Source organism: Empidonax traillii, unplaced genomic scaffold (assembly GCF_003031625.1).
Source record: "Empidonax traillii isolate 1590-97213 ecotype Southwest subspecies unplaced genomic scaffold, ASM303162v1 scaffold805:size286791, whole genome shotgun sequence".
Lineage (NCBI taxonomy): Eukaryota > Metazoa > Chordata > Aves > Passeriformes > Tyrannidae > Empidonax > Empidonax traillii.
In genome coordinates, this window is record NW_020955998.1 from 163603 (window position 1) to 190441 (window position 26839).

At 41.4% G+C, this 26839-nt stretch overlaps 1 protein-coding gene across 2 annotated transcripts in view; it reads right to left on the reverse strand.

Moving 5' to 3' along the window:
* The window catches only part of ABCG1 (ATP binding cassette subfamily G member 1), a 52784-nt gene that overhangs the window by 13780 nt on the left and 12165 nt on the right, over positions 1-26839 (reverse strand). For both annotated transcript variants that reach the window (XM_027901693.1, XM_027901694.1), the window contains exons 3-7: positions 5748-5865; positions 4875-5007; positions 3433-3483; positions 911-1056; positions 126-249 (exon numbers count right to left, since the gene is read on the reverse strand). In XM_027901693.1, coding sequence (XP_027757494.1) covers positions 126-249; positions 911-1056; positions 3433-3483; positions 4875-5007; positions 5748-5865 — 572 coding nt within the window. The remainder of the gene's footprint in view (positions 1-125; positions 250-910; positions 1057-3432; positions 3484-4874; positions 5008-5747; positions 5866-26839) is intronic.

The window sequence follows — 26839 nt, forward strand, 5'->3', positions numbered from 1 at the left end:
TATTTAATTTCTTCATTTGATTTGTAGCCATAGACCAAAGTTATTCCCGTTTTCACTAAAAGAGTGTAGCCTTGAAAATATAATTTACCTAAACCATGCATAGAGAGAAAGTTTGAGAATAATACCTGATCAAACAGCTCAAACAGTTTTGCACTGGGCTGGTGAATGGTGCAGATGATGGACCTGCCACCCTGGGCTAAAGCCTTCATCAGAGAGACCACCTGAAAACACGATGCACTGTCCAAGCCACTGCATGAAAAGAAAGAATTTTGTTACCCACAGGTACCACTCAAAACCAGCACGTGGGTTTGCTGCTTGGCCTCTCATTATTATCCTTTTACAAATTTTCTCTGTGGCAGTTTAATTTTATCATATGCCAATCTCATGCTTGTATTTCTCCATCAGTCTTTTAATTAAGTTGGAAGCATGCCTGAGAATGAAAAACAGAGTATTCTCAAAGCTGCCTTAAGGGACTTCTTACATTTTAAGACTGCAGGTTTAAATTCTCCCAGTTTTAATGAATAGATACATATTTATAGCTCTCCCAGCCTCCTCCAGGACTGATCACATTCATTACTAAGAGTCACATTTTAAAATGTTTATATTCAAGCTACCTTTGCTTGAAAAAGAAAACTCATGCCACAATCTGAAAACAATTTCCTCTCTCCCTTCTTGCTTCAGCTCGTGTCTCCTTTAAATATTATTTATAGTCCCGTGGTCTGGCAGTTACAGCAGTGACCCAAGGCACTAAGCACCCAAATCAAATTATTTCTTGTGGCCTTATTCAGTGCTTATAGGCAACACAAAACAAGCCTTTTCCAAGGACTTGGAGGTGAATAGCTTTCCTGTAGGGCTGTTCTGCTGTATATACCAATATTTGCCTTATCTTTAATTCCTGGCCTTGAGGTACCTGGTTGGTTCATCGAAAAACATGACGGGGGGGTTGTTCACCAGCTCCAAAGCAATGGCAAGACGCTTCCTCTGCCCTCCAGAAAGGCTCCCAGTCCTCGTGTTGGCACAGGTCAGCAAACCCAGGGCTGTCAGTATTTCCTTTACCTACAGGGAAACAAAACATTCCAAGCTGTTAGAACACACAAAAAAATGTATGTATCTTCCGTACACCAAAGCCTTTTTCCACCTAATGTGGCATTTATTAGATTCAGTGGGGCTTAACAAATCTATCATTTACTGTTTTGACCCAAATTCTACCTGTTTCTCCTACATGACCTCACTACTCAGTAGAGAAGCCTTGCCTGTGAAAATGGGGTGGAAATCAGTTCTTCTACTGTATATATATATATATATATATATATATATATATGGGTATGGCACTGACATCAAAAGAGCTGTGCAGCATGTGAGGGGTTATTACACAGAGAGACCAAGAAGTTTCTTTCAGCTGAACTTCTGGGTTGTATCTACAGGGGGACTGCATAACAAAAGTCAGTGGTTTCTATAGAGCAATGACCTGCTTTATCTCATCTGTTCTTCTCTTCACAGTCTACTCTTTAAAGTGCAGCCCTTGATTTTAGTGTTTTCATGCTCCCCAGAGTGAATTCAGTTGTCACAGATGCTCTCAGATGTTCGGGATTTCCTCAAGGCACAGCCCCAGGAAGGGCACAGTTTGTCCCAGGGAGCAAAAGAACAATCCCAGACACTGTGAATTTTTCTGACTACGGTTTTCTGCTTGTAGATCTGGCCTGGTAGCCCTATGTAAGAAAAGTAGCTCTTTGGTATCAGTAAAAGCGAGTGAATCCAAGCTACCCTGCTCATGCAATTAAAAAAGTGAACCACTTCAAAGGTAGAAAGCAAGACCAGGCATCTAACATTTCACTTAAGTATAGGAAAAGGAGTCCACTGTTTTTGAAAGGAATAATTGCTTGGATGGGGGGAGTTTACCAGAAAGGGTGGCTGACATTGTAAAAATTGGTTAGACTAACCAGGGCCTGGCCCTTTGCTTGTCTGGATTTTGATTTCCAGGAGTTACCTCTCTCAGTGAGAGGGATTGAAAAAAGAACACAGCCCACTAACTCTTGCTCTCAGAGAGGAGATCCCAACTACTTCATTCCCTTTATCTCTAGGAAAGATGCCACAGGACACGGGCAGCACAAGCTAAGCCAACTAGAACATAAACTATGGTTCACTGGAGGATTTTTCACTTATCTCTGTTTTAAACAAGTATTCCTGCTAGCACAAGTGCATAAAATTCATACTAAAATTTACAACTCAGGCCAGTAACACTAACCAGAAAATGTTCTTCTAACACGTGTTGAATAAACACATACAGCACAGTTTTTTTACTCACTGAGTTCTTTGCAATTACAGTGACAGTGTAAACAAGTGAATTAACTTAACTTACTAAAGTGTAAATGACTTGAGGCTTTCAAAATATAAGTAAAATCAACAGTTGTTTCTGAACAATTTCTCCCAAAAAAAAAAAAAGTATTTGAGAGAATCCAATCAATCTTGAGCTACCAAACACATGTTGATTCCTGTTAAGTTTCCCCTCTCTGGAGCTCTTTCTGATTTTCAAGGATTCTCTGAGTCTGGAGTAATGTCAATTGCTCCAATTTGGGAATAAATACAGACAAAGGACAGCCACAAAAATAGCTGCTCTACCTAGGAAGCTGACACAGTTTTCACATTTCAGGAAAGGCGTGCACTTCTCCCCACGGATGGCTGAGAGGAGCACACTTCCTAGTGCAGGTCCAGCTGGGTTATATAGGTGTCCATGGTCAAAAACCCCACCAGGAACTCCTCTCCCCCTCAGGAAAGTCCTATGTCAGCAGCAGGCAGAAGCAGGGCAGTGCAGCAAATGTGCAACTCATTCCCATGGATTAGAAAAAACATGTGCATGTTTTAGCCTGGTTTCCTGCTTGCCCAAACCTCAGTCATCCAACACAGCTTCAAAGTACATTAATTGCCCCTTGCATTAACTTGCCCAGTGTGACGACATACCCACCAGCACAGCCATAAAGATCTGCTCTTTCAACCATAGGCACAGAGATTTCTGCAGCAGCTACAAGAACTGCTGAGCTTTTTATCAGTCCTTGGAAAAATGAAGGCCTACACTCAGCATTGCCACAGGTGACTGGTGTATCTCACCACACACGAGATGCCTGAGCCCTCAGACACACACACAAGAGAACCCAAGGTGCTGAGGTGCATTGAAAGGAATCCTACAAAACCTGTACGTTTATTTCAGTAAATCTTCTACAATTTTCCAGTCTCATACTGAAGGCAACTTTCATGGAGGCTGCAGTTAACATTCCCTCCCAATGACACCTGTCAACTTTGAGGCTGTGATTTATTCTGTCGTTGCAAATCCAGTGCAATTCTATGTCAGATAAAAATGTCTGCTTTACAGTAAAGAGCTCGCTTCGTGGCTCTGGCATCCCCCAAAATTCTAAGTCTGATGGACAGTGTACATACCATTTCTCTCCTCCCTTCATCTTTCTCTTGAAGCTTCAGATGAGCAGATACCTGGAATGCAAAACCAATGCAATTGGATTTTGAACCGGTCTGAAGCACAGCCACCAGTTACAGCAGAGTCTCAGGTACAACATCCCAATGCCTAATTTAAACAACTTCTTCAGTCAGCAAATCTGAAGTTGAACTATAATCTTCAACATATACCTGTGCAGTAACTGAGTGTAATTTGATTTAAACAATCACTGGAGCACTTGACAAAAAACATATTAGAAAGAAAGGCCACTCTGAAAGTCAAAGAGCTTGAGAGGAAGATGGAAGAGTTGTGGTTTTTGCACAGCCAGTAAATTCCCAGGCAACACTGGAAAAAACCCTGTTTATTTGTGCTTCATCCATATCACAAGGATAACCGAACTCTGCTGTTCTCCAGGATGCAAACAAATGAGCACAGAAATAAATAATCTTGTGAAAGATGTCATCTGCTGTCCTGAGAGGCAGCTCCACAAAACATCATGATTAACCTTTATTAAAAGCAATTAAACTGTTAGGTAATTATTTTTGTCAGAGCCTTGATTGATTAATTTAGACAGCAAGTATAATCTGGGCCCAATTCTACGAAAGTGGTCCTGTGGGATTCTGATACAACGCTCAAGTAAACAAAAGAGAAGAAAAACTTTGTCACAGAAAAGAACCTTTGCAGAAAAATTAGCCACAAAAAGAACTGCAGTGATTTTTTTTTTCTGGCCTTAAAATTTGTGAATTGATGCCAGCATACAGTGTGGGCATCCTTAGCCTTGTTTTGGTAACAACCTCTGAGGAAAACTGGCTCATTTCTCAGGCTAATCAACAGGCACTTCTAGACTAACTGGTCAGGCTGGCAATTTGCAAACTTCTTGATGCCATGAAAAAATAGTAAGAAGAATTTATGTTGCCTGTACATCTTGGAATTGTTCTGTTCCTGTTGTCTTCCCATGAAGAAATGAAAGAGATTTTATACAATGTCTTTATTAAAGAAAAGGTGCAAAAGAGTAGAAAGCACAGAGAGACCATGGTGGAGTAAAATAACAATTAGCAGTCAGAACATGGAAGATTGGGAAAAAGGGAGAGACAAGATTACTCATCAAGTAAGAACAGATCATCCCTACAAAGATCCATTTGTGAAGAATTTCAGGTTCCGTTCTCTAGGAGGTGTGAGAAGAGCCTTAGATCTCCTTCCAAATCACACTGCTGGCCACAAATTGAAAATTACAAAGCTAAAAAAGCTCACACAACCCTTAGAAGAATGAGCCTGAAATGAAATTCAAGGCAACATGGAAGTCCAAGCACTTTCACCGAGTAGGATCAAACACAGATGATGGGCTGTGGCGTTGCCAGGAGTGAGAACATCGGGGTTTTTTTCCATTTTCTCCTGCTCAAATGAATTAGAAACAAGAAACAAAGCTCACCATCATAGCTTCCTGGACGGTCAGGTGAGGAAGGAGCATGTCATCCTGCATGATGTAGCAGGAGACTTTGCGGAAGGAGCGCAGGTCACGGGGCTGCCCGTTGATGAGAATTTCTCCCTTCATTCCCGTCTCTCTGAAACCAACCAAGAAAATAACCAGAGGTGAATCCTGCCTTCCCTTATGCTGCCAGAGGCCTCAGTGGGTGGAAGTCTTACATAGTTATCACCACTGTGGAATAAAACCAACGCAGTGGCTAGAAATCATTTTATGTCATGATTGTGCTCTCTTTCTTGTTCTTGCTTTCTTGCAATTTTGCTGAAAATTTTACTCAAGGTTAGTACAAAATGGGTGCTGTCTTATATGGGTGTCTAAAATAAAATACCAAAACATTAAAAATAGGAGGTTTTTAGGTTTCTCTATGCTGCTCTTTATGCCCCAAATGACAACAACACTTTGCATTTGGCCATACAGGAAGGGATTCAGGGGGTTGAATCATAGTCACTTCAGTTTGGTCAAGAAGACATCGACACTCTGAAGTGGTGACTAAAAAGAGTAATTTCTTCAAGTGTTTATAAAATGTGATTTGAAAACCACCACAAACATAAGACACTGAGTCAGATTTGTTACACAGCCAAAAAGGAGATTTTTTTTTTTCCCCTTGGTGTGTGTGTGTGTTTTGGATTTTAAATTGCTTCTTTTTTTTTTGGATGTCATTTGTTAAGAGATAAATCCCAAGTGAACAGAAGGGGACAAACAGAAAAAATATAAGCAATAAGAATCTAATTCCAAATCTGTGAAGTGCCTTTTTTTCTACAAACACTGGGGTAAGATTTCTTCTACTTATCCAAACCTGGGATTTTCAACGTTACCCACCTGTATCCTGCCAGAATGTTCATAAGTGTTGACTTCCCAGCTCCTGAAGGACCCATGATTGCAACAAGCTCTCCACTGCTGAACTTCCCTGAAATTCCTTTCAAAAGGGTCTTAAAACCTGGAAGAAGAAAGAGAAGTTCACTGAACTCTTAACAATCACATCTGGGGAGCAAAGAAAGTTCATTTCCACTGAATGCTGGTGACAAACAGGCATTAGCAGGCACCCGCTGAGAGGTTGATGCCTGAGATCAGCACACCGCAAGAACTGTCAAAAATATCTATCAAAAGCCAAATTATGAGTGGGAGCAGCAGCCTCCTCCTGCAACACAAGAAGTATGATGTGATTACAGGATCACAGGCTCTTGGTTCACTCCAGGAGGACTTTCAGACAGGACTAATTTTCCCCTTGCTGCCATTTTCTAAGCATCTCCTCACAGTATTTTTCTAGAACGCTGTGAAAATATCTTAATATTCCAAAGCTAACATAACTCCACAGCCTTGGAGCAGACTGCCCTCCAACCACTGCAGCCTCAGCGCCAAAATTCTTCACCAAAACAATTTCTTAGAGAAAGTAATAGCCAAGACCTTTGCCTTTGCTCATTCCCCGCTAAAAGAGGTATGACAAGAAACACAGCAACAGGAGACACACAAAGCTGTTTCAGCACCTTACCACAGGGACTCTCTTCTCATAAGAACTCCAAAAGCTTGTCTAGACAGGCAGACTGACCACAGTGATCTGTAACAACAACTCCTAGGGAAATACTTACTCTGGATTAAGAACATGCAGGTGTTTTCTCATTTTGATTAATCCACTCCAGAACGTCATGCCACGATAATTACATCCTCAGGCAAAGATGTTCTAGAATAACACCTCCTTCAACTTATTCCTGAGGGAATTACCTTTGTCAATAAACCTTTACTGAAAGCCTAAACTCCCTGTTGCTCTAGGTGTAAGCAAACTGGACTCCAGTGAGAATTCCAGATTTGGACTAGTTGCATCCACCCTGTCCTACATGATTCCCACGTTAAGGCATAAGAACTGTGTGGGGAGGGTGGAGGGAGCCCTGATCAGCATTTAAATTTTTCAGGAACTCTTCCCCTTTCTTTTTTTTTTTTTTTTTTTTTTTTTTTTTTTTTTTTTTTTTTGTGTGTGTGTGTGTGTGTGTGTTTGTTTGTTTATTTTATTTTAATTGCAAATGCTTTTAGTGAAAACCTTTAATAATAAACAATGTTAAATAAGGTGTCCAAAAACAACCTCAAACACTGACAATGTTTCTGTAGTTAAATTAAAACCGAAACAGAAGGGTGGAAAATCCATTTACATGCAGTGCTAGGATTTGACAATGCGTTTTGCCACACTGGTGCATATGCAGGCAGAATTTATATTTCACATGTAAACCATCTCAGTCCTTTGATTATCTCTAGCACAGGTTGTAGCTGGAACATTGAAATGCTGTTTCAAAAAAAATAAAATCACGTTGTCTGCAAGCTCCTAGAAAAAAGTAGGGTGGATTATCTTCTTCTGGTTTATCTTTCTTCCTAACTCCGTGATTTGTTTTCCTTTCATCTCCACTTAGCATTCTCTTTAAATTTTCCTCTGTTCTCTAGCCTCAGCTCATACTCCCTCCATGCCACAGAGAGCAAACTTTGCACTGAAAGCACTGTCCTGCTGCCATGGGGTCTCCCAAATCCACAGCCCTTGAGCATTCCCCAGCACAGGGGGGAAACAGGAGCCACAGAAGCTCTCTAGGAATACCTGATCCCACTGTTTTCATGGCAAATGTCTTAGAATATATGACTGACCAATTGTCTCAAAATAACCATTTTCTTGAGTGCCTCTTTTTCAAACAGGCCAGTAATTTTTCACTCTACATCTTGCCCTGGACCTAAAAGAAACAACTTGTTAGGAAGCCACGAGGTAGCAGGGGTATGAAAATAGCAGTGTACTCATGTTGCCTGTTCGTGGCACGAGTCCTAAGAACAAAAGCAAGGACAGTCTATCAAAAGGAACAGCTATTTAAAAGAGAGAAATTCATGGCACCCTGACAGGGTCAACAAGCTTGTCCTTCACACAGATGTCACCATCCAGATCAGCGTCTGAAGGACAAGTGCAAGGAGAGATCAGACCTTTCAGGGACGACAATATTTACTAATTAGGAGGCAGAGAGACAAAGTCTTTCGTTCTATCCCTCTTGTTACGGAGAACCAGCTCCCTCCCAAGCCTATTAAACCTGTAAAGGAATCAAACATCAGACTTTACTTCCAATTATTTACACTATGCACCCACCCATCACGCACACAGGTTATGTGCAGCTGGGAAAGTTTCTCACACTGGTCACAAGCTGGCCCAGGGGCCGTGTCTTGAGCTTCCACTGGGACAGGATTTCTTTCACCAGGTGCCACACTCAGTGCATGGGTTAGTGTCTGTCTCTGTTCCCTGCCTGCCCTAAAAAGCTGTCTAACATGACAGAACACCACATGCCAACTTCACTACAACAATTTCTATTGTACGGGCTTGTTCTGACCCAGATTTCCAGGGGAAAGGGTTCTTGTCAGAGTTCTGTAATAGTCAGCTCACCGTGAGTTTCAAGATCAGGACAGTAAATACTGCACAAACTTACGAGGGAGGATAAAAACATGTACTGCCATAAACAAGGAATGTGCCACCTGGAAAACACACTCATTGTCTGAAAATGTGTCATAACGTATATACCATTACCTAAAACTGAAATCTTTCCTCTCACTACATATGAGTGTGAGATTTAACATTACAGATAATAAATTCATGTTTCCCAACATACTCTCACCCACGATGATCAGTTTACCTTTAATTGCAGTATCTCCCTCCTCATGACCTGCTCTTGTTTCTGCCCCTCTGATGGAGGTTTCCATTTTAAGAATCCTGCACACGACATTAAATCAGAGCAGGACGTCACAGAATCACAGAATTGGGTTGAAAAAGACCTCTAGGATCATCAAGCCCAAGCTTTGACTGATCAACTAGACCAGGGCACTAAGTGTCACATCCAGTCGTTCCTTGAACACCTCTATGGATGGTGACTCCACCACTCCCCTCAGTAGCCCATTCCAATGCCTGACAGCCTTTTGTGTGAAGAAATTCCACCTAAAATTCTCTGCAAGTCATTTGCAATACAGTAGAGAAACATGCTTTAAGAAGAAATAGAAAAAAGCCCCTATGAATTTTAGATTAGGATCCCAATCACTGGCATTTTAAGTTGCTACAAACTCAAACCCATCTCTTCCTCTGCCTGGAAGTGCATAAAAAGCTTTTCTATTACAAAGGTTAATTTAGCAAACCCACAGAAAGATTTGACACTGTGGCAGTAGTGTGGTGCCCAGTATAATCCTTTATAAGGAATTAAAGGCCCTAAGTAACCACAGTCTTTCAGAATATCGAGGCTAATCTTTAACAGAATCAGTTGACCTAAAACTTCTATATTAGGCCACATGTCTTTCACGAGAAACAGATTATGCATTTGAAGGGGATTGCATTCTTACAGTACAGGGGCTGTTTCATGTCCGTCTGCCATATATTAGGAATTTCTGACTACATTTCATTCCAGACCACCTCATTTTCCTTAGTTCATGATCCATGCAGGAATGAGTTTAAGTAACACAGAGTTTAGTGAAAGGCTGAACCTCAAAGCCAACTCATCCCAAGCTGGAATCACCTTACAGGCCACTCAGTTCCAGCACCACAGCAGCTCTGGACTGGACTTACATCAAGAGCAAGTTTAGCATCATGACTTTCACTTATTTCTCTTAAAACAGATTTATTTTCAATGGAAAATATCTCGGATCTTTCAGTTTTCCAATGCCCCTTCCTGAAGTTACTGTGACACCACCATTAAAATCATATTTAGGGGGCTGATGCCCATTGGGAATCCAAATACAGGTTTTCAAGAGCTGCTTAAAATTCAGATTTGCAAACAGGACATTAACACACCATCACCAATCCGAGCAAGCACTCTGCAGCTTTCTCAGTCCAACCCACGAAAAACCAAATAAAAAAGTAAGAAACCAAACCCTAAACAGAAAATTCGAGTGATGGGAATTTTTTTTTGGTCTTAATTTCACCACACATCGCATCCCAGAGTTCAAAGTTTTGCTTCTCCTGAGAAGCAAAATGCGTGGGTTTTCTCTCGTGTTAGGATTTTCCATGAAAGCAAACGTGAGGCAATGTGATATGAGATCAGATTCTCAGCCAGAAACACCTGACTGGCCTGACCAGACCCCCCGTTCAGGGGGTGGGTTTCCCTCCCTGCCCGAGAGCAGCCCCATCTTCAGTGAGCAGAGGGTGACTCCGTGTCCCTGAGGAAGATGCTCCCATTGCTCAAGTCTACAAAACTTTTGCTGATGGACTCAGCAAGTGAGAAAGGTGTTGATGGTTTTTGTCTGCTGCCACGTGGATTTTACAAAGATTTATGGGGAGACCTGGTTTCACCATTCTCACAGAAACTATGATTGATCTGGGAAGAATCAAGCCAGCCACCCCCTCCTCATCCTCAGGGTAGGAGCATATGCTTCAGAATGTGTCTGAATCAGCACCAACAAAAAAACAATCAAAACTCCCTCCTGCCTGACAGTGAATTTCCTCAGGTAAACACTGTCTCTAGGTTTTTGACTGAAATGCTTCATTCATTTGCATTTCATTGCCAGCATTTGTTACCCAGAGAAATGTCACACAGACTCCTAGAAGTTTCTAGGCGCTGTAGCCTAATTCTGCATCCATCAGTAGGCACCAAGGGACCCGTCTCGGATCCAGGGTGAGCACATCAGGCTTTCCCTGGCCCTCTGCAATTAGAGCAGTATTTGCCCTTCCCGATATATTTGAACTGCTTCTCTTTCATCTCAAGCTCTTCTGAAGGCAGGAAATCACTGCTGTTGCCCTGCAAGTACCACTGGCCTGAAATAGCTCAAAGGTTTCTCAGAAAATTTTAGGGGAGCCAAAGGTAACACAGGAAATTTCAACTCAAAAAGTGCAAGTTCGGCAAAACTGTAAACAACTGAAAACTGAGCCACGAAGAAATCAGCATTTGGCACTTAAAAATCAAAACCAGAGACATCATAACCTGCTCTTTCCACAATCCCTGCCAGGTAAAAATGCAGAATTTTTTTATTAAAAAAAAATTATAAAAGGACTATATTTCCTTGTCTTCTTGTGGTGTTTTTTTTGGTTTTGGTTTGGTTTGGTTTGGTTTGGGTTTGGTTTTGTTTGGGTTTTTTTGTTTGGGTTTTTTTGTGTAGGGGTTTTTTTTTTGTTTGTTTGTTTGTTTTGGTTTTGGTTTTTTTTACATAGGATGTGAAATACCCAGCTGGAAATACAGAAGACACCTCTGGCACTGACTATATTACTAACCTGCCTTACTTCAATACCTTCAACAAGCAACATACTTTTTAAACAGCAGATTAAGTTTCAATACACAAATTTGTTTCTTAAATCATTACAAGAAAGTGCAGCAATTTCTTGACACTCTATTTTGACCCTGTCCCATTAAAGAAACTCCATTGTATTTCCCTGTTCTAAAATTTCTGGGCTTAACCCTCATCTTATTTCCTCTTGTTTCAATTAAAAAACAAACAAACAAACAAAAACCCAACCAAACAAAAAAACAAACAAACAAGCAAACAAACAAACAAACAAACAAAACACCCAAAAAAACTAAAGTTCAGGGAATTCTCCACTGCAAAACCTGAAAAAGGGAAAGCGGAACTGAGGAGTCACACCTACATCTTTCCCCTTGAGGCAGGAGCAGGGAGTCCTCCTATTATGCAAAAATGCTCCTAGAAAAGTCACTGACTTGGCTGCTGCCCCTGAGATCCACCTCAGTCACACCCCGATGGCTGAAGGCCATTCCCGGGATTAGGTACTTGGTCTATAGCTGCACAAGTGAGGGAAAAACAGACTAACTCAGCCAAATATGATATTAAAGGGCAATTTAGCAACTTATGGATTAGGGAAAGGGCTTGCAGAAGTCCATCCAGACGTGGAAAACATCCTCATGTTATGTGGCAGACATTTAATTTGTAGACTCTTTAGATTTATATCAGAAAACTGAACAGCTGGGGAATACTGGCAGGAACTCTGCACAAGAGGAGAAACACACACACAGAGATAACAGCTCAAGGCCAGATTTGCACTAGAAACATTTGGAGATGTAATAAAACATTAGCTAGGAAACATTTTCATCATTTTTACATCATCGTTTTCCATACGCTGAGGTGTAAATATGCCAACAAAAAATTCTCTTGTCTGCTCCTTCTCAATCTACCATTCACTTTCTGCATCTCAGCCCTTTTCTCACTCCTGTGAAGCCTCTCTCACGGTGAAGCATCCATGTGTTTACCAGCAGAGACTACACCAATCTAGCAGGGTTTTAACCCTGTGGGACAGGGATAAGCAAGCAGGGGCAGGAGAGAGATTTATGTGGAGCCCCCCGGAGAAAGTTACCCCACGTTGCCATCCCGCGGGGTCTTCCTTCCTCTCCTCGTGCTTCACTCCCCCTGTTCCACCCTGCAATCTGTGGGTACCTCCCCAAACTCCAGAAGCGAGGTCTGCACACCAGGGCACCGTCACCGAGTTGGCTTTCAAGAGCACCAACACAACAAGTGGGGGACAACCAAGCCCATCTACCTGGAAATTTTTCCCGGGAAATTAAGAGCAAAACGGGTTTGTTTCCAGCTGCTCTGGCTGCAGGACTGGCCCTGTCTGCCAGGGCAAGTCCTGGGTGGAACGGGGGTGGTGGGACAGTCCTTTCAGCAACTGGGGCCCTTCCAGTAGTTTTTGCCTCCCAGGAATCATTCTCCTAAGCTATCCTTTCTTTTCCATTCTGAAACGCAAACAGGACTTAAATTAAATTACCCCTTTACTCATTACAATTCATGCTGGGCCATTCAAACCATTTCATTCCAAACTGGACTGCTTTTTTCGCTTTGTTTTAGCATAAAACAAAAGTTAAATCAGTTCCCAATGATCAGATGAAGTAACATGGGGCTTTTCACCTAAATCACTGCTACTACAAAGGCAGGGTGTTTCCCTAACCTGGCATAAAGTCAGGGACATGTTTGCCATGTATTTCTAATTCTCCTGTTAACCAGCCAGGACACCATGTTCCCCACTCACTGCTGGAGCACAGAATGCTTTTCTCTCTCTCAGTGGTATCAGCAGGGTTTGTTAATGCTTAAGTTTGTAAATTCTCAGTTGAGAGGCATTATCTGTACCAGCTGATGATTATTTAAATAATTTCAATTTTAAAAACCCTCTTGATGGGGATTATTTAAATGGACATTTCTTTCCCAAGCTCCCCACTGAGTTCAAACGAGCTTAAGTTAAATACAGGTACTGGTATTTGGGAAGAAAAAAAGACATCTTTTAACTTCCAGAAAATGTGGGGGACAGAAACAGCTTTCCTGACAAAAAGGGTGAAAAAAATATATTGCTTTAATAACAAGAACCTTCTTAATTGTATATTGGCCTGAACTGTACCCCTGTAAAGCCTTGGGGGGCAAAGTCACACTAGAAGGAATAAAGATGTTTAAGGTAACTGTCTACCAAATAAAATCTATACAATAAACTCATACATCTTCGGTTCATGACTTCCACCATCCATTGTGCATCACAAGTGAAAAAACCTTTTTATGAATCATTTTTCCATTCTAGCTTTAGAATCAACCCATCCATATATTTCAGTTCTGTTCACACGTCTCTCAGGGACATAGAACAATAGGATTTTCCATTGTCTAAGCTCTGAGCCCTGCTTTAGGACAATTAAGGGAATTTACAATTGTAATGTGTTCTTGTACCTTGCTTCAGAGAAACGACCTTCGTTATGTAAATGCCTCTAAAACAGCTTGCCAGGCACCAAAACATCAGGACAGAGAGGGCAGAAAAGCTAAGTGAGTGCTTGAAGTAACCAAATCAAATTCCTCTGCCTCAAAGTCCTTTCCAACTCAGAAATGAGGAATTCATTCCTCTCAACCTAAAATAATAAGTCTTTCATGCCTTAAAAAAAAAAAAGAAAAAAAAAAGGAAAGAAAGAAGGGAGAAAAAAAAAAAAAGAAATTCCCCCCTGTGGGCAGCAAAGCTCTTTCTTTGTAGTGGACTAAACTGCATTTCTTAATATAGCCCGCAGCCAGGCCTTCTTAAACATATTGCTCTTGATCCACAGCCGATTTCCCACTTAGCGATCATGGGACGGATTAGTCGTAACTCAGATGCAGAGCTTAGCCCATGCTCACAGCGAGCCTTGTGGCACTCAATCTACCTAATTTTACACATCTAAATGTCTGATGCTTAACCTAAATTCGTCTTTTAGGACCCACAAAATGTCAATAGGTAGAAACCAGAACACCTCACAGGTAATTAATCCTGCCTATTTTGCGTTCCTGTTCTGGGAAGGGATAAATAGCCCTCTGGAAGGGCCTCTTTCTCTTAATTATAGTGGGAAGTTTAGGACAATTAGCTTAGATGAGACACCAAGCCCCTAGATGCTGTGAGAAATCCCATTCATTGCCAAGGAAATTACAGCTGATTTTAGTATCAGTCAAAATAAAATGAATATCAAGACATTTTCTGTGGTTTTAAATGTCAGTTGGATCATGGCCCCTCATTTCCTTGCACAGTTGCAGCAGTTAATTGCAGCACAATTAAACACACCAATTGCACAGTTCAAGTCTCCAAGTTGGATTGACACTTCACATATTTAGATGCTTCCTAGGATGTACAAACCTATCAGACACTGTGTTTTCACTCTGTCTGTAGTGGTTAGCACTTGCTTTGCACTCTGATAACTGGGGACAGTTCAAAACTGCAGAATTTTTTTCTCCAAAGAATCTACCAGCTCAAGCACACAGAGCTGTATTGGGTTCAAACTTAAGCAAAACTTTTTAAAGACTGAAAAATCCAAATATGCTTTGGAAGATAGATGTTAACGGAAACCTAAATGCATAACAACTAATTTTAAAGCAGTTTTTTAGTTCTGTTTGTGTGGGTGCCTTAAGATTTGACTTCTGTCTGTGCACTTTCCTTTGGTGTTAAACGTGTCAGCTTTCCCTCTGTGGCCACACAGTAAAATGGAGCCTAAAGGGAGATTGTGAGTACCCAAGCCAAAATTTATGACAAAAAATTCCTGGAGAATGATGAGAGGATGGCAATCCAGACAAGAAACCGAGTTCTAGCAGAGGGAGAATCTTAAACCCAACTGCAGATTATAAAGAATCTGAAAAGTCTCTTTAATTGTTCTCTCAGATCCCTGGACTAGATATTAGAACTTATGCAAGACACTGGATCTGACAGTTCACATTGTGCTGTCAAACAAAAAAAAAAAGTCCTGACTAAGTAAAGCTTTCACTCCTTTGAAACTCTGGATTGTTGTGTGCATCATGCTCTTTCTCTATTATCCAGGCTGCTCATCACATTATTTTAGTATCTGAATACTTCTTTTCTTCAGAATAACTAATTCGATACGACACTCTTTTGGGCTGCAAGCTCTGCCACCTCCTAATTTTTAGTTTTTAGAAGGTTTACTGGACTATAAAACCCCACTCCCCTTGTCTGGCTGGATTGCACTGCTGGCCAGGCAATGTTTCACTGCAAAAGAGGTGGAGTTTATGCACAGAGAACCCAGACTTCCAGGTGGCAGAAGACTGAAGCGCTTGAAGGTGGGCACAGAATTTACAGACTTTCTTAAAACATGTTCCTCCAAGAGAAGAGAGGAGCAGAACAGGTGTCAGCAGCATTGTGGGCAAAATTCCTGATCCTGAAACTACTGATTGCACCTCCCCACCACGATGTGAGATGGATAGGTTTATGCCAGTGCCCTTTAATTCTATGTTCTTTACAGCTATAACCAATCAGAGCTGAGGCACTTAAGTAACCTGCATATGCAACCTGACCCAGTAAGAGGCCAGGTAACTACCAGACACCCTTCTTGTTACAGAAATATCTCATATTGGCTGATAATAGTTCCACTAGGACAGCTGCTTTGAGCCTCTCCTCACATTCACCCTTTCTGTATCCCTTTCTCTGGTCCTAGAGCACAGTTTACAGCCTTCTGCTGAGGTTTACAGGATGGTTATGCTTATATACAGGTCCTATTTATTATTATTGTTGTTGTTGTTGTTATCAGATACATCCACAACAAGATTCAGTTCTTGTCTTTTTTTTCTGTTGAATGTTTCTGCCTGAGAGAGTTAAAGCTGTTCCTCTCTCCCTACACATGCACATGAAGCCATATGCCTGCAACCGAGGAGAGAGAATGACAATTAAATAGGTCAATGAACGAGAGTAACCTTCGAACATGAATGCAAATAAATCTCTACTTGCAGCAAGACCTGATGGCTTCAGAAGCAGTATTTACATGTTGAAGCATTTGGAGATCTGGGGCATAGCTTGTGCTTCGCCTGCACAGAAAATAGCTACCCTAATTTATCTTCAACCCTTAGGAAATATGAAAGAGGGGAAATAAAAAAGTATGAATGACGCACAGCTCCATCTTTCTTCTGAATCTAGTGGAAATGTCTTTTCAAAGCAATATCCATAGCCTAATCCTTGTTTGATAATTGCTTTTCGCTGCCTTTTTTTTCTAATTGCCTTTGTTTCTGTTACTTAAGCGCGCAAGAAAGGTCTTTCCTGACAAAAGAAAAGCCAACACAATTTGAAATGAAAGGCTGACACATCCCCTCGGATGACAAACTGGAGTCACGAGCCCGATACACACATTTTGAGATGAAAGCTGTTTACGTGTGACAGCCAGGCAGAAAGCAATTTCTCATAAGTACCTTCATACCTCCAAGTACAAATAGTATTATTCACAGTCTTACAAACAAATAAAGCCAGAGTCCTTCCCAGCATCCCTTCCCTTAGGGGGAAAAAAAAATAAAAAATCTTCAAGTAGGAGATATTCCAAAATAGCCCAGCAGCTGTTGTGAAGTGAACTGCCCCATCTGCCTTTATTTCCAAGTGTGGATCCAGCTGGGTCACTCTGCAGCAAGGGGGACAGAAAGCCTTCCTCCCTCAGAGAACACTGAGTCTCGTGTGCTGACGTTCAGAGTCGCCTTTAACTGTTGCTCTTTCCCTTCCTCCTTCCAGCTTCTCCCCATCCCACGTGTGCACAAAGCAAGGGGAAAAAAAAAAGCAGAAGTAAAACTTTGGCTCTCTCCTCCCACCCACCTGTGTAAGGGCTAGAGAGGAAGCCCTGGGGCTTTCTAGAGTTACAGGAGAAGCAGCTGAAGTTATCTTGCAGCTCTTTCCTCCAAACTGGGCCTCATGCCAATATCTAGCCCAAATGGTGCATCAAGAAAAGCTTTCCCTCATACTTCTGTGTACATCCCAAAGTCCAGGTTAAACTAGAATGATGAAATGTCTCCTGTAAACTGCATAGGAAAAAACCCATATGCTTTCCCAGACTGTATGAAACAAAAGTTGTTGTCTGAAACAGACTCCTGTGATGACTCACATGCTCACAAGACAACACTTGGTGTCCCTAGCCCTTAATGAGGAGATGCATTTTTTGGGTTTTTGAAAAACCTTTTCAATCGTGGTCACTACAATTTAAAAACCCGCCACAGTGTCTGAAAATTTAAAAAGCCACCACAGTTCACAAGTCAGCTTTGATAACTCAAAATATCGCATCTCACTGCAAACAAATACCATTTTTTCCCAACAGTCTTATTCACCTGCAGTAGTGATGACAGTCTGGTGCAGGAACTTCCCCTGAAGAACAGGCACCTGCTGAGCCACTCGGCCATCTGACCCTCTGAGCAACTCCTGCACATCCTTCTCTAGCTTCTTCTCACCCTCTCAAACCAATTCTGCCCTGCTAATTGCAAGCTACACTTCCATCCCCTCATATTCCCACTGCTGCCGCTCCCATTTTCTCCCACAAGCAGGCAGAGGAACACTCAGAGCCCGGAGGACCTTTTGAAACACGCTCAGTGGCAAATACCAGAGTTGTTTTAAAAAGCAAATGTTAAACTCATGCACTGAGTCTTTAATCCCACTATACACACTCAGGAGCAGAGACAGGGATAGAAAATTCAGTGATCAGCCTTCCAGCCTGGGAGAGCTCGGTGAGTGAGGACAAGAGCTGTGTTTGGGAGAACTGCCGAGGCTGAAGATGCTCCTATGGCAGCGGGACATCCCTGCGGCCATATGGACAGCTGGAGCACATGTCCTGAGAGACTTCTATTTTCAGAAACAGCCATACTGACTCTGATCACTTCTCCTCAACACTTCAATGAAACAGAAGCACAGGACAACATATTTACTTTATTTTAGCACTGATCTAGTAACAGGTACAACCTATGAGCCTGAATGTAAAATTATAGGAAAACCTGAAGCCTGTGCCGAAATAAACCCTGGATTACCTCCAGTTCCTGCGTTCGACTTAGAACAACTGTGGTTTTGTCTCTCTTCTAGAATATTTACACTAATGAAGTTGCCCGAATTAAAACACTTTTCGTTGTCAGCAAACTAAATATAAAATCCTCTAAACACCACTGAACTAATTATCATCTTCTGTAGCATGTCAGCGCTCAATATGTTCCAAACAAAACCCACTGCACGGGGCACTGCTGCTTCTGGAATGGAAATGAGGTAGAATGAGCACTTTTAGCAATCTGATTTCTGCTTTTTTCCCAGTTTGGGACTGGAGAATTTGGCAGCCTTACTGGGACAGACATCCACTGGGCTACCATAAACTACTAAATTTCCATCTGTTTTTAAAAGCTCCAGCTGACCTACATTTTGTGTTATGGATTAGTTGAAGCCTATAGAGCAGCATGAACAAAGCTGGAGTCTTCCTGCTGACCATATATCTTAAGCAATTGAATGCTTCATCAGTAATATGTCCCATGTAAAGGTGTGAATTTTCAAGAGAAAAACTCAACATTTCACACACAAAATGGAAAAAAAAACCCACATTTTTTTCAGATGCACTTAGATTGCAGTATAGGTATCAACAAAGTGATTAAAGTGTACTTCACATACCAAAAAATTCAAATGTACACGTGAAAATTTTTTTTTTAAAAAAAAGCCTAATGAACTTTTATTCATAATTTCGGGACATGCTAAAATAAGGCATCAGAATCATTCTGCATTTTGGAAATCCTGTCTTTTCTAATTTATCTACAGAGTTATTAGTGAAGTAAGCTGGGAAGCAGGAACTCCAGAAAAGCATGATTTTCACCTTAGATTTCCATTTTATTCTTACTCTGAGGCAGAAAGGAAATTCAGCTTTGAGGTTTGGTGGCAGATTTTTTGCTTGATTGTGCTCTTGGCAAACCAGAAACAAGCCACTCCAGAGGCCAGTGGAACTCACTGAGGCAAGGGTGAACCAAGCCTGAGTCCTTGAGTCAGATCAAGAACCCCAACTTGGGCCTCCTGCAGTTTCAAAAGATCTGGTCACATCCACTCGACTGGATTTTCTGCCTTCCTAGCGGCAAAGTCCTCGACCCAACAAATCTCCATGAAAAGTGAAGCCAGAAAAAATACACAGTGAAGAAACAGCATGTTTCTGCTCTGATGCACCATCATTCTACAACCAAAAGAGGATATTGAAAATTTCCAGAGGGACTTTCACTATAGGCTCATCAGGAGACCCTTTGTGTTATGCCCTTCCCCTCATACTTTTTTTCTCTGCATTGGTTCATTTCCCACTAACAACTGTAACTTCTTTTGACACTTTCTGTCCTTCTTTACAATTAGGGTATTCAGCTGTTCACTGAAGAGGCAACGGGTAAAAACTATGGACTGACTTAAGCTGGCTGATCCAACTGGTCTAATTAGACAGGAAAAATTTGGTGGTAAAAGCAGCTGCTTCCTGCACAAATTGGAAGTCCATCAAAAGAAATGAGCTATGTCAATGGCCTGAAGACTCATGTATATCATTAGTAAAAGAAACTCACATAAAAACTGTTGGTCATCTCACATCCTTCTAATTAGATACCTCTATAAACCATATTCCAAAATCCATTTTTTTTTCCAAAGTCAAGATGACATGTTTGCATTTTTTTCCTGGCCACCAACTACAGTGACAATGATATTAAAAAAAAAAAAAAAAAAAAAAAAAAAAAAAAAAAAAAAAAAAAAAAAAAAAAAAAAAAAAAAAAAAAAAAAAAAAAAAAAAAAAAAAAAAAAAAAAAAAAAAAAAAAAAAAAAAAAAAAAAAAAAAAAAAAAAAAAAAAAAAAAAAAAAAAAAAAAAAAAAAAAAAAAAAAAAAAAAAAGTTGTTTCGATACATTACCAGAAAATTAAATTTGACTTGTCACTTGAGGTTTCTTTATTCCCTTACCATATGATTTAATATCAATGGACCACCTATACTTAACATACCTCTGTAAGCCATTTATCTCTGCTGCCTATTAACACACCAGTACACACTGGAGAGAAAAAGGAGACAAAGAGTCCAGGGTGTTTACATGGTTTTCCTCACAAATACTGTCACTTTAAATGTAATAATGAAGAGACACAGTTAGAAAAATATCCCAGTCCCCTCAAAACACATGCTTTGATCCTAAAAATCACAGGCACCCCTCCACACCCAGCTCCTGTCAAGCAACACAGCACCACTAAAATCAATATACAGCAGCACAGGCTTGTGCTATTTCAGCAGCTGACACAGGCTCAGGGATCAAAAGCAGGGATTCATGACAACCTGGACACAAGGTGGCGTTGCAAGGATTCAAAGACCGGAAGATGGAAACCTTCCACATCGGAATACCGATACAGCAGGAACTCAGAATCTCCATATGAGATTTTGCTGCAAACGTCTACAGTGTAAACATTTAATGTGAGCTGTTCTACTGGGTCTGGCTGGGAGGGAGTTAATTTCCTGCAGAGCAGCCCCCACGGTGCTGTTTTGGAGCTGTGACAGTGCTGATAACACAACACGGTGTGTTTTGGCTATTGTTGCCCGGGCAGTGCCTGCACAAAGTCAAGGCTTTCTTCTTACAGAGTAGGCTGGGGTAGCCAAAAGCTGGGAGGGGCTTCAAACTGAAATGGAGTAGAGTTAGATCAGATATTAGGAAGAAATTAACTACTGTGAGGGTGGGGAGGCCCTGGCACAGATTGCTCAGAGAAGTTGTAGCTGCCTCGTCCCTGCAAGTGTCCAAGGTCAGGTTGGATGGGGCTCTGAGCAACCTGGGATAGTGGAAGATGTCCCTGAGTGGAAGAGGGGTTTGAATGTGATGATCTTTAAGACCCTTTCCAACCCAGCTTCTGTTTAATCTGTCAAGCCTGTTTCTCGCTGCCCGAGGAAAAAATGTGGTGTGCCACCCATGAGGTACAACCACTCATGCAACCCACATTTTTGAAAACACCTGATATACCTTAATTTAAAATCCCATTGTGAGTTGAGCAGCTCCATTACACACAGTGACAAAGCCATTGTGGTCTGCCAGGCCACAGACAGTTCTAGGGGCAGCACGTTCAGTACCGTACGGGTGATGCACAAGTTTGAAGTTTTCAACCAATTTTTTTCTGAGCGGACGTGACAGAACGAGGGGAAAGTAATGACAGCTGTAGCTTGTGTGCAAATGGAAAAATAAGCACCTCTAATATTGTTAGTTTTCATTTCAGTGCCACCTAAATGCTTTTGATCATTATGTGCAAGCAATGAATGCACCACCTGTATCTCCTCTGCCCTTGTGCCAACAGGTGAGATTACCTTATGCTGACAGGGTCTGCAACAATCTGGGCAACAGCACAAGAACAGAACATTGCTCTGTTACCAGATCACAATGTTTTCAAAATATTGCTGTATTTTTAAATTTCTGTATGTACATGGTAGAATTGAGTCACCACTCCATTTCCAGTGAAGACCCGAGTGAAACACAACAAACTTTTTTTTTTAAGCCCTATCTGCCCTCAACAGAAGAGTTTCTACTTCTGCATTTGTGATTTTTTTTTGAAGAGTTCTTGTATATTTACAGTTGATATTGCTGTTAGCACAGTAGCCTCCACATGCTCTGGTCAAATGTTCTTAGTCTATTGACATGAAGTATTAAGATCAAGATCTTGGAGCAGGGACAGAATCTGATCTACTCTATTCTTCTCTCCCACACTCTCCATTTGTTTGCTGATAACAAATTGCCCTTACACAATCGAAGGGTTTGCCACACTTCCTAGAGGAATCCAAAGCACTGCTCTCAAGACCCTCATGTGTCAGCAAAGATCACACCAGGACTAGTTTCACACAGAGTGGTATATTCACAACATAATCGAATTTACAATTTGGCTTTGCCTACAAGAATCTCACCATCTGTTATGTCAGAATAATGCTCGGGGAAACTGCACAAGGCATGCTCTTGTAGAGGGATGTGCGCTCAACCTAAACCAGAAGGTCATTTAGGAACTGACGCAGAACCAACACGAGAGAAGCGGGCGTGGGTTCCAACGTACATAAAGCCCAAGAATGGGACCTGGTCTAGTGGAAAGAGCATGGGTGATGTGAAAACAGCAGCCTGTCTCCTCACTGAATTCCAGCACAGCACAGACACAACTCTGTCCGTGTCCCAGCAGTCCAGAGACAGCAAGGACAAGGGTCACCCAGGGGGCTCGTCCACGACTCAGTGGTTTGGGGGGCAGAAGTCTCCGAAGGCAATGCAGGCAAGGAGCACATGCAACTGCTTTTGGGGAGGTTTACATCTGTCACTTTTTCCATCTTGCAAAGCCACAAAGAAAATGGTGTAGGTGGACGGCTGAAGATTGCTCTTCTCAAAGGCTTCCTCCTGAAATGGTGCCTACGCTGTAACACTGACTAAGCTGCTGGGCTTTGCTTCTGATCTCATTAGATAATGATACTGTGATACAAAAGGAGAGGTTAATCTTGACTGTATCCCCAATCTCCTTTCCTTGTGTACAGCTGTAAACACCCTGGAGGCATTTGGAGCCACTTCTTACGTGTTCAGTGTCAGCGCTTCCACAGAATGGCTCCGAGTGTGGATAACTAGGGGAGTTGGAGGAGACAGGAGGGACCATCTTCTACTGGGCAACTCACACGAATCACGAGATGTACTAGTGCCAGTGTGGCTAGCAAAAAAAGAAAGTGCCAATAAGTCCTTGTCATCTCTATCCCACTGCCCTCATCCCTGTGAAGAAGAAACCATGGAGCACTCCCGCTCACAGCTCCGAGATGTGTCAGGTGTAAGGGGTACACAGTCTGGATCCTCCCAAGGCTGACAGTATCCTCACCAGCCCTTTCCCTTCCCCACACCAGAGGTGCTCAGAGAAGGCAAATGGAAGGTTTCTAGCCCCCAAGAAAATCTGTTGGAAGAACATCTCTACCACGTTCTTGTTCCTTGCACTGTTCTCTTGTTGGCTCTTCCAAATCAAAGCACGTTTCTGTTTGTCTGCGTAAAACCTTGGTATTTTCCTTTTGCACCCCAAGATGCACAACTCCTTCGAGTTTTCACCATCAAACCACTGTTCAAACAAACAGAAGTAGCACTCATTTATCTGGCACATGAGCATACTCTCCTTTACACCCAGCAGGAAAGCAAGCTGCAATAACACTCAGCTATATAAAGAAAGAAATTCAGAAAATTATGTCAGCAGTTATAAACAGGCAAAATGGCCCAAACAGGTATGAATTGGACCCACCACTGACACACATGAGAGCTCCAAGACATTCTTTCCTACAGCTTCTAAAGAAAACAAGAACAAAGCACAAACAATCTGATTACAAGAGAAATGACTGAGAATAGAAAATTACTCAACTTATGTAATGTAATAAGTCCTATTGAAAAGCATCCACAAAATGCTGTCTTTTCTTTATACCATTCTTTACACCACTGGCACTAAGGTAGATAAAAAAGCTTCCATTTTACAGTCATTTTTTTCTGCTATTTTATCCTGTTATGCTGTTAATCCAGTAGCAACAGACCTGAACCACTTCTAAGCAACTGATACTCTTCTGCTTTTTATTTAAAAGAAACCAGGTTGTTGCTGCTTTCCTATAATTACATCATCTTGTCACTACAAAGGAGGAGGAGGAGGAGGAATATACACCTCTATAAAAATGTTACCTTCAAAATACTCGTTATAGTGATACACAGCTAGTTTTTGTACATAAATAAACATACCTGAGTGTATGGGTGTATGTGTGCACATACATCTATATATCTGAAAACAGAGATAACCTGCATGTATATATATCCACACACACTTTTATTTACAGGTATCTATATGGAGATATTAAATATAATATTGAACATAAATTGGATGCTGCCTGCCGACACATTTCCACCACCGTATAAACATTCCTTGCACTCTCTCACTTGTAATGGTGGATATCTGGACAGGAGTTGGAACCCAAGTCAGGACAAGTTTTCTTAGGTTAAAACTGGGTGACAGGAGGGAGTGGGGAAAAAAATGGCCTTTGATTTATTACAGTGGCAGCCCAAAGTCTATTTGGCCCAAAGAGCATATTGGTGGCATTCAACACTGACATTTAAAATGAACTGCATTGGCTTCTGTGTATTTTAGAATGCACTTTTAGCAGTAAAACATACACATAAGTGAAAAAGTGTCTTCTGGTGTTAGGCCATACTCTTCCTTCTGCAAGATTTATTCATTTCAGATAATTTATATCAGGAATGAATTTGGTTCAGAATGTTCTATCCTAAGACAACAGTCCTGGCAGAATGCTGGTACCTGATCCTTGGGTAAACTCCATCCAATATGCCATTGCAGTGATTTCAAGGTTCACTTGGCCCTGTACTTTTAAAGCAGTATAGTACGACTGTCTGAGATGAATTGTAGGTTGGCTTTGAAGTTATTTTTGTTTACTGCAGAATGTGTGTCACCCTTTGTCCCAATTCACTTTGCTTGGGGAGCTTATTTTTACTGCCTGTCAATAAGAATCAAATGCTGAGTGCTAAGATGTCATCTCCATGCCCTATATGGGACAGGCTGCTTTATTTTTATTTGTTTGGTCAGTTTTATAATGCGCACATGGTATATTTGGAATATATGGGATTCAGGAGACTGGTGCTAATGCTTCTCTTTGGACACTAAAGATTAAATGTTTTAGTATCATTATGTATATTCTTAAGTTTCATCTTTCTTTTGGTGTCCCTAGGTGTCAAACTACCACTGGGCAAGACATAACCATTCTCTATGAACACTAAGCCTCACAGTAATCCCAGGGTTCTTGGGCTTGTGACTACTCCAGGTAATGCATTTCTCCTTGAGGTTTACATCACCTTTCTCCCAGACAAGAAATCAAACAGTCAACCTCCTTCAGGAATGTCTGTCAAGCTCCTCTGACTGTTTTTGATCCAGCAGCTCACACACATAGTCACAACTCAACCTTTAAGACAGCAGAACCTGATTTATTATAATCACAAGTGGCAGCAACTCGATTCCCCATTTGCAGTTACTCACAACTTCCCTCAAACTTTCACATATGAGGGTAAAAAATGTGCCAAGTGAGTTCCACTTTTGTGATGATTTACAACACAGGGAAACTTTCCATTTGCTTAAAAAAGGACTGCTCAGATGTATTTTTTCATTTGTTTTTAAAAAACAAGCTTAAAAAAAAATCCTATCAGCCAAGAAGGTCTAAAATGGTCTTTGTTCAGTTATGAGATAAAAGGACTAACCCCACCAAATTACCCAGTGAAAACATAGCCCCCTGAATCAGCCACTCTGAAGATGTTCCAAGGAAAAGGACTGAACTGCTGTTCCTGGAGGAAAGCCCACCAAGCTGTGTCTACAGGGAAACTCCCTCCCTGGAGCTGTTCAAGAGAGGGATATCACAGGATATCTAGGGGAACTGCCAAAGGCAGGGGAAGGGATGAATCAAGGACCGAGGAGGAACAAGCCTGAGAAAAGAGATGGAAATGGGGATTAAAGGGGCCAGAGGCTGGTTTTCCAAAAAAGGTCTGGTTTTCCAAAAAGGTCTCCCATTGATCATCTGCTCACTTCATACTTATGTACTGCCAGTTTGTTCCTCTGGGACAAATTCTCCTTGGAGTAATTCTTTAAGACTCAGGGTCAAAATGAAAACCCAGGGGAGTAACTCCTCATGGCCAGCTGTGCACAGATGTGTCCCTCTGCACTGTCCTTGTCTTTCTGAGCCCCACATTTCTCTTCTGGCAGCATATGACCTTCACCTCTCTGAGTGGAGACAGAAGAGAAACTCAGTTCCAGCCAGCCACCCAAAGACTTCAGCTCCATGAGCCTCAAACAGTTATTTTAGATAATCAGGCCTTGATATTCATGTGCAATAATCTGGCAGAAGCTGGTGGCTTTTTGACCCAGAAAAAATAACTCCCTTCCTCTAATAGCAAATTTAGCTTCAATCCCCTTTCTTTTAATTGTGTACTCATTTACCAATTCCAGCCCTGTCATGCTGGTGTTATTAGAGTGCTTAATTTCCAAAGCACTTAAGGTAATAACTGGATCATGACAAAAAAAGAATTATACTAGCCATGCTCTGTTGGTGCAGCCTCATCCACTTGACTGCTTCCACAAGCACAAAACAGATGCAACAGGACGGAATTTAACTCCATTGCTTAGCAAGGGCAATAAAACCTTCCGATTTTTTTTTTTCTTTAAATTTATATTTACCAGGTGCATCACTTCACTTGAAACTATCTTCTTCTTCTGTCTGGCATAAAAGCCTACCCTCTAAAGATCAGCAAGAGACAGAGCACAGGTCTGTTCTCATTCACCCAGGAACCTGACCACTGCATTTTCTCTCTTCTCCTCTCTCCTGCAGCAGATGTACTGCAATTATAAACAACATTTGTCATTATTCTAAACACGCTAAGCAGGAAGAAATATGATTCTTACACAAAAGATGTAGGCTGTAGATACTAGATGAGAAGCAGATGGTAAATTGGCTTGTAAAGCCAAGGTCTCTGCCATTTATTTTTACTTGGAACAGATACATAACACAAAAAAACAAAAAAGGGCAAAGAACAAGAGGTTAACTCAATCCAACTATTATGTAATTCCAGATAGTTCTGCCTGATAAGAATTTGGATGGCCTCAGCCCAATACCCTCTGAAGAGAATTAAGTCTTCAGGGCGCATCTGTTACTTCCCCTGAAATCAGCAAAGTCTAAA